Consider the following 15,652-nt stretch of genomic DNA (forward strand, 5'->3'; position numbering starts at 1 on the left):
GATCCTCCATCTGTACCCTATTAGACACCCTCTTGGATGTAAAGCACTTTAAAAGAGCTGTTGCTGAACATCCCTTCTCCCAAAATGGAAAAAAGAAGCTGTTTGCTAAGAAAGGCTGAGAGGTACTCTTTTAAGAAGTTTGAAATGCTGCAATTTCTACAATTTCTCAGCATGAGTAAAACTTTTTATGTAAGGCTTGATCAATGATAATTTATCTTGATAAATAGTTTTCAAAGAATATTTAACTCACTATTATCATGTTTTAATTAAACTTAATAACAATAACAATTCATTGCTAGTAGGCTGCTCCAGATCCTGACTGCATCTCAACCCTTCCACGACCTGACCCAACCTGACCCTTGCACCACACACACTTCAAGGGATGATCTGATCCCATTGAATCACCACAATCTATCCACGACTGTACCCTCAGACCACTGACAACACTCCCCTCCATTCCCCGCCTTATTTAAGCCTAGCTCTGACCTGAACCCTAAGCTCAACCCTAACCAGAACCTGGGGAAAGTATGGTGCACTGGGGTTCTGTCATCTACTCTCAACTACTTCTCCTCCTCCTCTATTCTGGGGTTTGTATCATTTAGTTCTCCATGCCTCTGATTGGAACAGTGCAATTGATGCATTGTCCCTCTTTCCTCCCTTCCAGAGGAGTAGGAGTGATTCTAGATTCCAGTTGGCTCGTCCGTGCTCCTGCATTTGGCTTTGAACCTAACCTCTGGCTTGTCTGTGCTCCTGTACATGACCATGTACTTCGTCTCTGGCTCGGCTCTGCTCCTGCTTCTACACTTGGTTATGGACCCTGTCTCTGGCTCGTCTCGTGCCCCCAGCTGTCCCCCAACTCATCTAGATGAAGCACATCTGCTGGACTATTTAAACATGTAGTTGTAGAGTTAGATAAGCTAATTCTTCTCTAAGAGTTCTGGTGCATTGCCTGCCTGTCCTTGGGAGGATCCCTCCTTCATGTGGGCATCCCTGAGGTTTTTGTTCCGGAATAAAAATTTTTTAGGGGTTTTTCCTTACCAAGAAGGAAAAACTGTTTAGTTTAGTTTGGCCAATACCTATTGAATTCTATGACTACAGGCACTTTTTTATTTCATGTTTATTATACAATTACCGGAATGAAGCCCATTAAGACAACTATTGTTGTAATATTGGGCTATACGAATAAAATTGAAATTGAAATAAACCCAATTTTTTGCATTTTTGGACAGTAAATCTTTAAAGCTAATAGCTGCTACGAGTAGGCACTATAGTAATTAGTAGGGTTTCCTTATTTGTGCTGTTATTGAAAAAAAAGGTAAACATTTTATTTGTCTAAACCTAGGAATGTCCAAAGTGCATTAAAGATTTCTAAAAGTGACAAAAATATATGAGTCTGGGTTTATTTTTTGGAAATCAAAAGAGCCATGCTAAACTCTTGGGAATGCACTGCCAGAAAAGTCATACAGAATAGTAAAGTTGGAAACGGCACCTGTCTCGATCCAAAAGCAGCGAAACTGTGCAAACATTGCTGACACGACTCTTCTGAACCAAAAAAATGTCTGTCAGTCAGTCTGAAAACCATACTCCTTTAAAGTCAACAGGTGTCATTCTTTAAAGAGGTCATTTTGTACTGCTATTGCTGTGACAGGTGTAGCACATTTAAACATGATCTATGTTGCATTACATTTACAGGAACTGAAGAAGTAAACAAGTAAAGAATTTCACAAGATTTTTCACTTGTTGGGAAGCAGTTTGACCTCATAATAATGACTATTTAACATGAGCAAATCAATAAATAAAGAAAATAAATCCACACTTTACTGCATAGATGCATACCTAACAGAATCCTTCATTTCATATGTGGTCAGTATTGACAGACACATTGACACAGTTTTTGCCTCTGCAGTGTGCTTGGGATGTGTGCACCTGTATGACAAATGTGTTATTTCCATGCTGTCTGGGTAGATTATCACCTGCCATTTATCTCGGGGCATAAGGGTGCCATTTGTTATTTGGACAATGGGTGGTGTTCTCTGGAAAACCTCCCGATTACACACAGTGCTGAAACAGTAATGAGACCAGTAGCTCTGTTACCATGGAGACCAGGATTTTTTTTTCTTTTTGACACTTTAATGATGCCAAAGTTTTCTTTGGGGTTTTGATTTTGTTATATTTTAAAGTTCATTTAAAGCTTCCTTGAGTTTAAACAATGAATTATTTTAATAAAAACTATATGATATTAAACAGAAAGAAGCCTTTCAGTTTGATGACTCATAAGGTTTTATTGAACAAAAAAATCAAAACAATTATGTGAAACACAAAAAGGTTTACATTTGTGTTTCACATAATTTGATTTGATTTTTTTGTTTTACTTGTGTTTTTTCAATTTAATTTTATTTTAGAGATTTGCAAATATTAAGACTAAAAGAACCACATCAAGTAGTGACTGATGGTTGAAATAATATACACATTTTTATAGCAAAGAAATAGCATAAAGCCAGAATGAAGTGTTTCAAAGACATGAACAGAAAGGTAAACTTTTACAGTATTTGTTCTAATGAAGCTAAACTGAAAATTAGATATATTCTGCTCTTGTTTTTGCAATAAAGTGATAAGACATCACGTTTAAATATTCCATACTCTGCGGAATGTTCTGAGGATTTTGCTTTGGTGCATTAGATCATAAAAAATGCATAATTTGAAATGAGAAAGTCTCTCTTACTGATTGGTCTTCCAGTAAGCAGGAAATTCCAAAACATACAATCTGTCTCCAATTGTTCAAAAACCTGTTCTTGGATATTAAAAACAGAGGTTCTGGGTTTTCTTTTCAGTTCTCAGATCTCAGCCCCATTGAGAATCTGCAAAGGGAGTTCAAGGTTAATGTCCATGCTCAGAAAGCATGAATTCAAGATGAGCAGAAACAATTTGCAATGGAAGACTGGGCTAAAATCCCCCAAGAGACATGTCCAGTTAGATACAAAGTACAAAAAGAAATTTTTACACAGTTGAAAGGCTGAAGTAAAAACTACTAAATATCAGAGGACTATTTTTTAATTAAATGCTTCAATAAAAACAAAACTTAGAATGCAACTTCATCATCTATTATTATTATTGATTATACATCCAAATGCCTTAGGCAAATATGAAAATTTGCCGTTAACAAAGAATGCTTTCAGAAACAAAAATAATTGTTTTTGTTAACAATTTACAAGAATCAAAGTGAGTAAACAAAAGAAAAATCTAAATTAAATCATTATTTAATGTTGCTACCTTCAAACCAGCATCAATTCCTATTCAATTGCTCAAGTCAGAGGTTTAGTTAGGTGTATGATCCAGCATATGCTAAATAGGTGCTATAATGAAAACGGCGGACGTGGTGAAGCGGTAGGGCGATCGACCCATGATCGTAATATTGTAGGTTCGATTCCTTGCACACCCATGAGTCAAATTGTAATTGGGCAAGACACTGAACCCCACCTTGCCTCTGGTGGGAGGTTGGTGCCTGTGTTCGGCAGCGGACCCACCACCAGTGTGTGAATGTATGTGTGACTGGGTGAATAGGTCTGTGACTGTAAAAGCGCTTTGGGCCTTGAAGAAGGTAGAAAAGCGCTATATAAGTATACACCAATTTACCATTTACCACATGTTTTGAAACCCAGTCATGAACTGAAAAAGGTCTAAAACTTGGTGGGTAAATACCAAACCAAGGTGAAATCGAATAAGTCAGTTTCATGTCATGGCAGGATTGAGCACAGCAACAAGACACAAGGTAGTTCTACTGCATCAGCAAGATCTCTCACTGGCAAAGATTTCAAAGCCACAACCACACCTTCTCCATCTAACTCCATCCTCTGTCACTCATGCCAACCCCCCACACGTCTTCCTTCTCTGCATCCATGAACCTCCTCTTTGGTCTTCTTGCTCTTCTTCTGGACCTCTTTCCTGGCATCTCCGACTTCAGCATCGTTTCACCAACATTGTCACAGTTCCTGCCCTCAATTTGTCCAATCCATCTCAGTCTGACTTCCCTGCATTTATCTCCAAACATCTAACATGATCTGTTCCATCTTCATCACTCCCAACAAGAACCTCTACATCTTAGCTCTTCTACTTCCATCTCTGCCTCTTCTCTCTCGGAGTCACTGTGTCCAAACCAGGGGTGGGCAAACTTTTTGACTCATGGGTCACCAAAGGTTCTAAAATTTGAGAGTTGAGGTTGACGGATATCAGAAAAAGAATAATTTCTTCCAACAGCACACACATGCTGAACAACTTTTGCACCTTAACAAACGTCAATGTTCTGTAATTGTAGTGTACAATGCATAGTTGGTCACCAGCTTTAATGGGAAAATGAAACATTACTAAATAAATTTAATATAATTTATTCAAAATTGGTGGGCCGGATTAATCAGTTTAGTGGGCCGCAAATGGCCCCCAGGCCATAATTTGCCCACCCCTGCTCTAAACCAACATCATAGCTGCTCTCACCACAGTCTTCTACACCTTGCCTTTGCTGACACTCTCCTCATGCATCACACCTGAAACCTTCCTCCACTAATTCCAACCTGTTTGCACATATATGCATGTAAATAATCTTTGTGAGAGATTTTTTTTTTTGTTTTGGTTACAAAATAGTAGTTTTTTGGTCTCTAAGAGAATCTGTTGTTTTGGAACCCAGGACTAAAATATTTGTTGCTTACTATTCCAATTATTTTTTCTAAAGTAAATACCCTTACTATTTAAGTGTTTCTGCTGTATTACAACTGCATGAAGTAGTTTTATTGCATTGCGTTTCCTGCCTTCTGAATGTAAACAAAAACAAAAAAAAAATAAATCACATTTCTATATTTTAGCTCTGAAATCTTTCCGATTCCCTGCAACATAGCAGCAGCTTAGAATTTTATCCTTAAGTTTCATCTGACAAAATGTGATCAAAGACTTTCATTAAGCACAGTAAAGCCTTCTAGCTAATTAGCTCCAGGAGGAGCATAAAGAGTGTGTACAATGTTTCAGTTGTCAGATTTCAACAACATCAACAACCCCAGAAGCTCTCTGCTGTCAGAAGCTGAATGCAAAATATGTAGACTGACATGTTGGTTAAAAACAAGCCCTTTCTTTCTATGCCAGTCTGCAGCGTCAGTTCTTTGATGCACACAGTGTAAGCATGATGAAATCCAAAAGTAAGAAGTTTTTAGGGGTTTGTTTTACCATCTCTTGACTGTCTAGTGTCATATTCCGGGAACCTCTGTCACAGGAGAAAATGTGACACTAGGGTGACCAGCAAAAGATAATTTGTCATTTGTCTTCAGCTTTGCTTTGTCTTAGAAATGGGCTTAGATGTCCCAAAGTTTCTAAATTTACTGTTTTACAAAAAATATTCACACACACCTGATAATCTATTCTTAAAGACATATCCTCTGGCTAAATTCTGCAAAAAATGATGGGTTTTCTGTAGTTAGAAAGTCACTAAGACACATTTGGGCTCTAGTTCTCACAATTTTTGAGATGCAAACACTTTGTATGTCCACACTTCAGTTTTGGGAACTCTAAAGTTGCATCATGTTTTAAAACTTCAATCTTGATGCCCTTTTTAAACTTGAAAACTTAAATCTGTCATTGAACTTGCTTGCAGTTTGTGAAGGTCCTACCTTAAGCTGAAGGTTTTCAACCCACTGTCCCACAGCTTTGTATTCTGGGGTGGAAGAGTTGGTCATCTGGAACTGGAACAGGTCATATCGTCCTGGAGCATCCCCATTTTTGTTAAACACAACAGATGTTCCAGCACTGCCTGTGAGGGTCAAGAGAAATAACAGTCACAAAACACTACATTCAGTAAATAATAAATTCAGTCGTGATGGGAAACAAGGCATCTTGTAACTGAAGACTAATATTAACCTATTTTTGTATGCAATACACAGAAGGGCTGGAAGGAGCTTATTACAGTAAACACCAAATACGCCATGATCTTTTATGATTATGGGAGGCCCATAAAATTTATAATGACCTAATTAGCACTTATTCTTACTTCTTATTCATCATAGGTCATGAACTAGAATGACCAATTCAATGTATGTTTGTGCATACTGTTCTCCTGGGCCCAGGCAGAACATGAGGCGTACTAACTCCAAAGCCAAAGCTGCAGATGCTCTTCAACTACTCTCAGTGTGCAGAAGCCTCTCAGGCCGGCCAAGCCCTGAAGATTTCTCTCATTAACTAAGGGGACTGGGGACACCTGGAGCCCTGTTCACGATTAAAAAGAGCTTGTAAGGCAAAATGTGCTGAAGCCAAGATATCTGTTACACCAGCTGTTATAGAAAAACTGTTGTCCTTTATTTGGTTTAAAGTTGTCTGCATTACTCGTGAGGTCAAACATCTCGGAAAGCTGTGACACTGAAATGAGCTTCCGTTCACCTTGGTACTACATAAGCAGTGCACATAAGGGCATACCGGTTACAAAATGGGGCGGGGGGGGGGGGGGGGGTTGTCTAATGACTCTTAGCATGGGAATTAAATGCTTTAAATAGCTCTGGTAAAAGAAAAAATAGAGAAGGGACTGCAGATATGAATCCAAACCATTGCGGGAAATTGATGTCTTTTTTAAAAGAGAGCTTTTGGCTTCTGGGTAAAATTATGCTTCATATATACATATTTTTTCTATTCAGGAAAGCCACCTTCTTTACATTTTTGCTTCTTCTTTCCAAGGACATTTCGCTACTTAATATTCCACAAAATCCTCAGACCAAAGGTCTCTAGTAAAACATGAAAAGGTGTTATAACAGCAGGAAAGGCAGGTTTCAGACAGATCAGGACTTTTTTTTAAAAACAAAATATCACAGTTGTCATTTCACTGATGCATGTGTAATTTTGTGAGCCTTAAAGCAGTAATTTTCATATTGATACAGACCCAGATGATAGTATACGTATGAGCATATTCCACTACAACAATATGCAAATGGAGCCATTTGACAAATCCACTTAAATGTGGATTTTTTTTAAAGTATCCTCGTGTCAGCTTAGCCATTGAAGCAGAGCACTGGAGTTTAAAACACATTCCAGTGAACTTGTAAAAAGTGGAAAACCTTTGCAAAAACCATACTAAACCTATGTGGACAACTCACCGTCCTGTCACTTCAGAAAGAGAACACAAAGTTGTTGACATGTATGTATAGATGGTGACAAGGTATTGACTTTCGAAAGGAAAAGTTATGGCAAGCTAATTAAATGTCTCTGCGAATTCTTTTTTTTAAGTGTACATGGTAAATCTAAGCAAACAGTAATTCTGTTAAGCCATGGATAATTGGGTCCCGGCACTCTTTAAGTTTAAAGCAAATAATTAAGTGGCGTTTCTCTGTGTGCACATAAACAGGCATTAGAAATTAATTTATGTTTTTTAATGACTGATATTTTCAAAGAAACAAAATGGCCTGTGCAGACTCCTTAGCGAGACACTGTCTAAGATTAAAGATTTAAACATTTGCATGCGGCTGTGAACTAAGACATGACAAAAGTGCTCTGCTGCTGTGCTGTGCTGAGTAGCGTGGGTGGACCAGGGATGCACTGCTGTGTTTCTCTCGCATCATTATTCTTTCCTTTTTTCTGCTTCTCACTCCTTAGCTTCTGCACAGCGGGGAGATCAACACTCTCTTGCTCTCAAACATACATTAGCAGTGGCATGCACTGGATAATGTGGTAACTGTCTAAATGCAATGAGAGCCTGTGAGAGTTGCCTGATGGTTCACTAATAAGTTAAAATGTTTTAGAATGTGACAGCAAGAGACTGGGAGGGGAAAATCTGATGTTTTGGTTGATAAATGAGCCTCTTTAGCCAGTCCCACACTAAGGTAGATTTTTTCAGAGCATTAAGGGAAGTTAACAGAAGCCCAGATGGTTTCTGAGACTGGACAGCAGATTCCCAATCCATTGCATGAATGTACACTATGTTAAGGTCTTCTTGAAATCTCTGCACCACACAAACAAGTACATGCATTCTGCTGCTTTGGTTCCACCTTAAAATTGGGGGCTTTGTGCCTGCTGGCACTCTGTACTGCTACCATAGCGACCGTTTGAGGAAAAGGCAAATGTCTCTAGCCTTCAGCTTGCAGACAGAAATTTGCTTTCACACTTTTTATATATATTAATCACTGCACTGAATAACCTTTTTGTTTTTTTTCTTAATGGCATCATACATGAACAGTTAACAAAATATATATGAAAAATAATTTTACCACAATTATATTGTCTTTCTGTAACTTTAAAGCTTTTACGAATAAATCAAAATAAAAAGTATGAATGGAAATCATTCATTTTGCAGTGTGACATAAATATTGCTTTGTGCAAAATTCCACTTTAGTTACTCTTTCTATGTAATGACATATATACCAGTCTGCCATCATAAGTACATAACCTGCTGTGCCATATGGTCTGCTACAAAACCATCTGGGAAGTCGTCACTGGAAAGCATTTAAGGAAGGGACAGGCACGAGATACCTGGCGTGTAAATGGACAAGCATCTCGAACAGGAAATGGCTCCAGTGTTGCTGCTTTTTCCTTCTATATCAGTGAGGAAATATTTGCCTTTTATGCTTTAACTGCTCCCTGGAAACATTAGTTATACATTTTTCAAAGCCTTGCATGTCTCATAATGTATGAGAGTCGCTTTAGTGTTGTTTGCAGTGCTGTTAAAACCTATGCGGAGTCATTGCTAAAGCACAGAAAAATGGAATTAACCTGTAATAGTCAATTATTCATCAAAAAGATATGTTGTTAGAATTAATAATTTAACATCATATATGATCTATCATATTGGTGATAGATATGTTGTGTCATCTATGAGATTAGGAACCAGTAGGAGCATATAAAAAAGAAGTATTTACATTTTTGTCATATAGTACGTAAGGAAGACCTTTTGAACTGTTTTGTGTCATGTCAAGTTGGAATTGCATCAAATTAGTTACCATTTTTTCAAGAAAGTGGAAAAAGCGTTTTCTTTGTAGTAAATCTCAACAGAAAGGCCAAATATCAGGAAAACATTGAAAACTAGTGTTTTTATCATATTCTCTTGGCATTTTTCTCATGATGTAGGTTATAAATACAGAAAATTAAGCTTAAAATAGCTATTCAGATTTTTTCCTTTTTCTTTTTTGTAATCGTGAATCAGGTGCAGGTGAAAAAAATGCCATTAGAAAAGGCTTGTAGGTGTGACGTAAATGCTACAGTTAGAGGACCACAAAATCCCTGCTCTGCCCTATTCCAATACATCCACTTGGAGACAAATAGTTCCAAAAAAGTTTTCCTCGTCTAATCTGACACCTGGCTTAAAACTGTAGCTGGATAGCGCCAATATTGCTCGCCAATTTTGTTGCACAGGTGAAGTTAGGTTAGGGATGTCAGGGGCTGTAAGCTAGCAGGAGAAAGAGGAAAGAAATGACATAATCGTAATTAAAAGACGACTGGGAACACTTTTTAAAAAGATCAAAAGATGATTGGAGTGGGACTTTAATAGTAAGTCACTTATCACCTCAACAGTTTTTATTGAAAATTACATTTTTTTTAATGAACCTGGAAATAGTCATTTTTTTACCTGTATTGTTTCTTAACCAAATCACATGGGTGCTTTCATTTCCACCAACTGGACTGAATGGTCAGAGAGTGTTCATGGGAAAACAGGAGAAAAATTCACAGTCTATAAAAACATGTGTTTTTTTGAAATAATACACCAAGACTGGTTGCCACAGAACCTCATGGGGCTCCATTTTTGGATGTGTTTAGCCTTTAATTTTTTTTTTTTTTGCATCATGTTTTATTTCCTGTCTTTATGACAACTGTGGATAAAGGGGGTAAAACAAATGAATGGATGAATGCTGATGATCAGGAAAATAGCTGGATTTCAATTCCCTGTTATTCGTGTCTTGGCTGAGACAGATAGCAGAACCGCCCTGCGTTAACTATGAGGCTGTGCTTCATTGTGGAATCTGAGGAAGCTTGCTATCAGTACACAGAAATGACTCACTATAAAACAACAAAAGATTGCAAAAACAAAACTCCCTCTGTAAGAAAAGGATGAGTCAGAACATACTAGACCAATATGCTTATGCTGTCAGTCATTACAATGAGATAATGAAAGGGTCTGTCAGCTGATTAATAAAAACAAGATCAAAAAGGTGGTGTTCTACTGATGACATGACACACAAACTACACAACATTTAATGCTTGGATTAATCTAACAGTCTGTTAGAAATAATAGAAAAATATATTTTTCTAATGTAAAAAAACTGTTTATTTTAAAGGCATACAAATATGCAATATTGAGACTATAACTCATTTTAATCAAATTAAAACTCTGGATTCTTTTTAGAAACGTTTCAGGTTAAAAATGTGATCAAACTAAAACAGGTCATTCAACTGAAACAAGCAGTACTGATTCATTACAAAAAATCTGATTGATTAACATGATCTATTTTTTCTTTTACACCTTGGAAATCTTTGAAGGCTTCCAAAATATTTAATGGAGATTCGGTTCATAATGCCAGAAATTCTGTACTTTAATGTAATGCTTAATATTTTAGCTCTGCTTGCTCAGTTTTGATTCTTTTGTTGCTTCAAATTGAGCATTCATTTCTGATTTTGTGACTTAATGTTGGAGGTACAGAATCTTGGAAAAAAGATGGAACATGATTTCAAAAAATACAAAATTTCCTTATCTGTATCTGCATTTTGAAAAGAAAACTGCTTTCTCACTGTATATAATGATCCAGTGAAAGTCCAAATATACTCCACCAAGTTCTGTGAAGACGGAAGACTTCAAAGGAGTCTCTAATTATTACTGACAGACTTACACACCAGCACATTTGCAGTGACAAAGGTTCGTCTTGATTTAAAGCCATCTTCCTGCTGACTCCTCTTCTTCATTGTCTCTCCATTAATCAACAGCCATCTTACGTTTTCTCAAAGGGTTGAATAATGGAGAAGTTCAACAACAGACTGAGCAATCAAACATATTTACTCACGAGATTCGTCAGCATTGCTTTGACGGATGAATGAAAGCAGAGAGAAGTTAATCTGAAACAAGCTGTCCCGTAGTGATTTAAGGAATGAGGTGGAGCATATGGATTCTTTCTAAGATGGTGTTTTTTTGTTTAATTAAAATTGTGTGTAAACTTCACATCACTGTCATTGAACAGTTTTGGAATAAATTATGCCACTGTTAAAATTATTACTTGATATCAGAAGTGGAAACTGGAAAGTTGACTTATCCTTGTGGACGACAATGATTTGTTTAATGTGTTGCATTTTTCCACAATCAGACACAACGCCGGAAAACTGACAGACTACTTGTTTCTTCAGCTTGCTGTGCAGAATGCCCATTATTTCACCCCCTACTAATTGCTTCTCCTAAACAGAACTATTTTTAAGTCCTTCATTTGACCTTTCATAATACAAAACTTGACATTGACTTGTGACTGGAGATTTAAAGGTTTGTCCTGGACTTGCAAAAAGATCAACTTATTATGCTCTCTGGCTGACCATTTAAAAACTTGTTGATGTCTTTCATGTTAAAATAGATGCACCTCAAAAAATAACTTTAAAGTCCATTTTTTTTAATGTATGTGCATGCATCACCCAGTTTGGTTAAAGTTAAAAACAGAGCTTCAAAGACTGGACGCAGCATGCCTTAAGCCATAAAAGAAGGCAAAAGAATTTTACAAGTTAGAGTTTTAGCATCAGCATCAGTGAATGTTACTGACCTGTATTTTAATTTATCCTAGTCAACATGGTAACAATACAGTGTAAATGAAATTAAAAGTCTAACTTCAGTTACTTTCAAAAGTTTTTGTCTAATCCAAAAGATCAGTCCTGTACAAACCTTTGCTATGTTTCACTCACCGTTGAAGCTGGCGTTGCGTATGTACTTCAGCAGAGTCTTTCCATCTGCAGACTCCATTTGTGGACACACGCCAGGATGCTCTGGACACAAGTCCCTCTGCATGTCATGCAGGGCGTGGGCCATCGCATACACAGCGTCAATCACAAACTGTACTTTCCCTTCCTGTTCATACTTGGAGTCGATCCCGATGCGCTCCTGGCCTGAGGAAAGCAGGCAAAGATGATAACTTCAACCAAAAACATCCAGACGTCACATTCTCCATCCATCCATTCATTTTCTAAACCTGCTTAATCCCTTCCGGGGTCATGGGGTTGCTGGATCCCATCTTAGCTACTGTTAGGCAAAAGCAGGGTATTTCCTGGGTGAGTTGCTGGTTGGCACATCATTTTTCTTTTCTTTTCCTTTATTTTTAATCTTTTCCCAAGTAATCAGTTTCTGTTTGATTGTGTTCTTTTAACAGGACGTTGTGTCGAAAGACAGAAAAAACAACGCAACTCAAATAGTCTCTGAAAGGAAACTTAATGAAGAGAAAAAGAAAAACTTTGTCCAAATGCTTCAATTTCGTCTTGGATTCGACTACTGGAATTCATTGAAGCGATAGAACCTGCCTTAAAGAAAAATAACCTGACAAACACAGAGGCGGAACAACTGAGGATGAAGGTGTCAACCCCTGTTTCCAGTTCCAAACCACCCACTGCCAATCTCACCTGATGGGAAATAAAGAGCAGTAACATCTCTTCAGCAGTATCACAGCATCTAAATCCTACCAGCAGACAAAGGAAGATGCACAGGGCTCTTGAACACACTTCACATCTCTTTTCATCCATATTCCCATCACAGAAAAGGTAAAGACAAGGAAATGCTGCCTTAAGGAATCAAGTTGACACCAGAACCCAAATGTTGTCTGCTGGACTTCTGCCTGAACACCATTTTCACTTTCAATGACAATGCTACTGATCCAAATAAATCCTCATAGAGACTGATTTCTTTGGAACAAGTAGCAAACAGAGCCCTGACATCCCTACCTGGGAATGCATCCACACATCGATTCAGATAAGTTGATGACACATAAGTTAAAATTCAAACCCTGAAAGTGGAAGAATTTAGTCGTCACATCAATGCAATGGACAGACAAATCAAGTTCGGGAAAAAGCCAAGAACAATTGTTGAGTACATATCAAGAAAGGCTGAAATCTGAACATTGAGGTGTTCAGAAAATCCTCTTCAACCAGTATATTATGTTCAACTCCCACCAACCACTTTGACATAAGCTAAGACTAATCCGTTTATTACTAGACTGGATAAGAATCATAAATGCTCGGAAGGAACCAACAAAAATTAGAACCTAAAAAGCCAAGAAACTGAGAACTTGCAGGACTGAGCCCCGGGAAAAGGGGGCCGTCAGGGAAACATGAAAAACTCAGAAGGATCTTCAACAAAACATGACCATTATTTTCAAACTCAACCACACACTAAAGGGAAATTTGGTCCACCCCAAGGAAAAAATTCAAACGAAGCAGCAGAGAAATATGGTTTAGGGTATCTAGTCCAACCCTTCCATAAAAGGAGGGCATAGAACAAAAGAGCCACAGCATCAAGCTTGCAGATCACCTGCATTTGAAGGACAGTGAACACTCCTTTAAAGACAATAAAGTCACATTCAGGACAAAGTGGACAGATGGTTTTCAAAGATGAGCCAAGAATGTGAAAATAAAAAAAAACATTTCTTCACTAAACGTGGGGTTTGAGACATTTCCTGTCTCCTATGTATATTCCTGTTTTGACATCTTTGCTTGGCAGACTGGGTCGCATTCAGGCCAGCCATACACTAGTAATGAACCACCAATGAGTTTCTGAGTTTTCTGAGCCACACCAGCCCTCCACCAAGTAACAGGACACTAACAGAACGTTCTGATAATCACTGGATCATTGACATTAGCATCTACTCACATGACATCTGTTTGTTTAACTTTTTGCCACACTGAAACAGTCAGTAGGCTACATATATTATCTGAGTTCTCCATCAGCACATGGATGAGCATCCAAATGCCTCCTAGATCAACATTTGAAGTCCAGTTTCCCTGAGGAATAGAATCCTGCAATGAAATGACAGAGAATCTGCACGGGCTTAAACGAAAGAGGAAAACACATTGAATTCCCAAGTGGGATATTTCAAGCTGAGCTGAGAGACAAAGTGTTTGTGACAAATACAGCAGAGTCAGTCGAATTACTGAAGTGTGCCGCAATGTAATATGCAGCCAACAATGAACCCTCATTTGTCCCATCTGAAAGAAGATGAAAATCACCATGAACTTTAGTAACACACTTTGCTACAGTGGCTTATACCCATCTGTCAGTGTTCTGCCCTTTCACTACAGGCTGCTGTAAAGGTTTTTGCCTCATTGTACGGTGACACTTTCTGAATGCCTAATTTACAACCTCCTTTTTAGATTTTTTTATTTTAGCTAACCAGAATTTTTTTTCATTCTGGCAGAAAAAAAACAGTGAAAAGGATGCATTAAAGATGATTTACAATTGTTGTGGTACACATTGTAATTATCAAATTTAGGGCACCATTTCAAAAGAATGTAATCAAGCAAGCAAAATAATGAAGATGATTTTCTCAGCAGTGATCTAAGCAAGACATTCATGAAAATGTGGGAGACATCTATAAAAGGAAGGAGGGCCAAAGTAACCTGCTCTGACATTTCAGTCCATTTCTCAAAACTCAATATACATCCCAGCCCACACATAACCTTTCTGATTTCTTGAGCTCTGCAAGGAGAGCTCAGGGAATCTTTATAGGGATGGCCCTGGAATGCAAAACGCCTCCTGTTAGTATAAAATATTCAGAAATATCATCTCAGTTGGAGGTTCAGCAAGAAACAAAAGGTAAAACATTCCCAGGGGAGAAAAATAAAAGCCTTTTTTTTGTCGCCATTTAGTACAGGGGCTTGTGGGATCATGAAGTAGAAGAGCCTCTTCTCACTTTTTAAAAGATACCAATACAAAGGGAATAAATCCGCCAACAAACAGCGATTTGTGTCATCACCGCATACAGAGTGCAGGTAAAATTATTTAAGCATCCCACATGTTAGCCATCATCCATGATAAAGCAGGGCAGATGCAGAGAAATGAAAGCCTGTCACTGCATTGGCAGACATATTCTTGTTAACATGGGAATGCATCACTGTTGGAAACAACACTATCATTTATACAATACAACAGCAGAGCTGAAACAGAATGAGGACAGAAAAAGAATTTAGTTTTCTGACCTGTTTAATTGAATTTTCACCTTAAATAAATACTACTATGGATTTTTTTTTTGTAGAAATGTTTCAGATTAAAACATTTCAGGGCAAAATTGGGAATAAAAAAGTTTTTTTCTAGTATTTAATCTTAGAAACTGGGGATTTGTCAAATACAGTTCTTATGATTTTTATCTGTCCAGAATCTACTTGAGAATAAGACCTTCTGGATTTTCTGGCCAAAGTTTCAACAAGAGGGGTCTAATTCAACCCTGCATCCCTGCAGTTTATCATGACAATACATTTTCCACCATATTCCCACTCTCCCACATTCTTCTGTTTGGCTCATGTCAAAACCTACATACCTGTGCATTTGCGGCTGCTGTCCTCTCTCTTTGAGGCACTGAGCAGTCTGCAGTCAAAGTTTTCCTCCCAAAACTCAGCAAACCACACGTTCCTGCGGTTGTTCTCCAGAGTGAGACCGGTGAAGTACTCGTCAAATCCTGAGAGGGAGGGAAGA

The 15,652-nt window shown here is 37.9% G+C and overlaps 1 protein-coding gene across 1 annotated transcript in view; it reads right to left on the reverse strand.

Moving 5' to 3' along the window:
* Nucleotides 1-15,652, reverse strand: part of LOC101165481 (metabotropic glutamate receptor 7) — a 74,507-nt gene that overhangs the window by 15,753 nt on the left and 43,102 nt on the right. The window contains exons 5-7 of the mRNA XM_020704723.3: nt 15,498-15,635; nt 11,884-12,084; nt 5,649-5,788 (exon numbers count right to left, since the gene is read on the reverse strand). Of these exons, the coding sequence (XP_020560382.1) occupies nt 5,649-5,788; nt 11,884-12,084; nt 15,498-15,635 (479 nt within the window). The remainder of the gene's footprint in view (nt 1-5,648; nt 5,789-11,883; nt 12,085-15,497; nt 15,636-15,652) is intronic.

The sequence above is a fragment of the Oryzias latipes genome, chromosome 7 (assembly GCF_053564925.1).
Source record: "Oryzias latipes strain Hd-rR chromosome 7, Olatipes_Hd-rR_3.1".
Lineage (NCBI taxonomy): Eukaryota > Metazoa > Chordata > Actinopteri > Beloniformes > Adrianichthyidae > Oryzias > Oryzias latipes.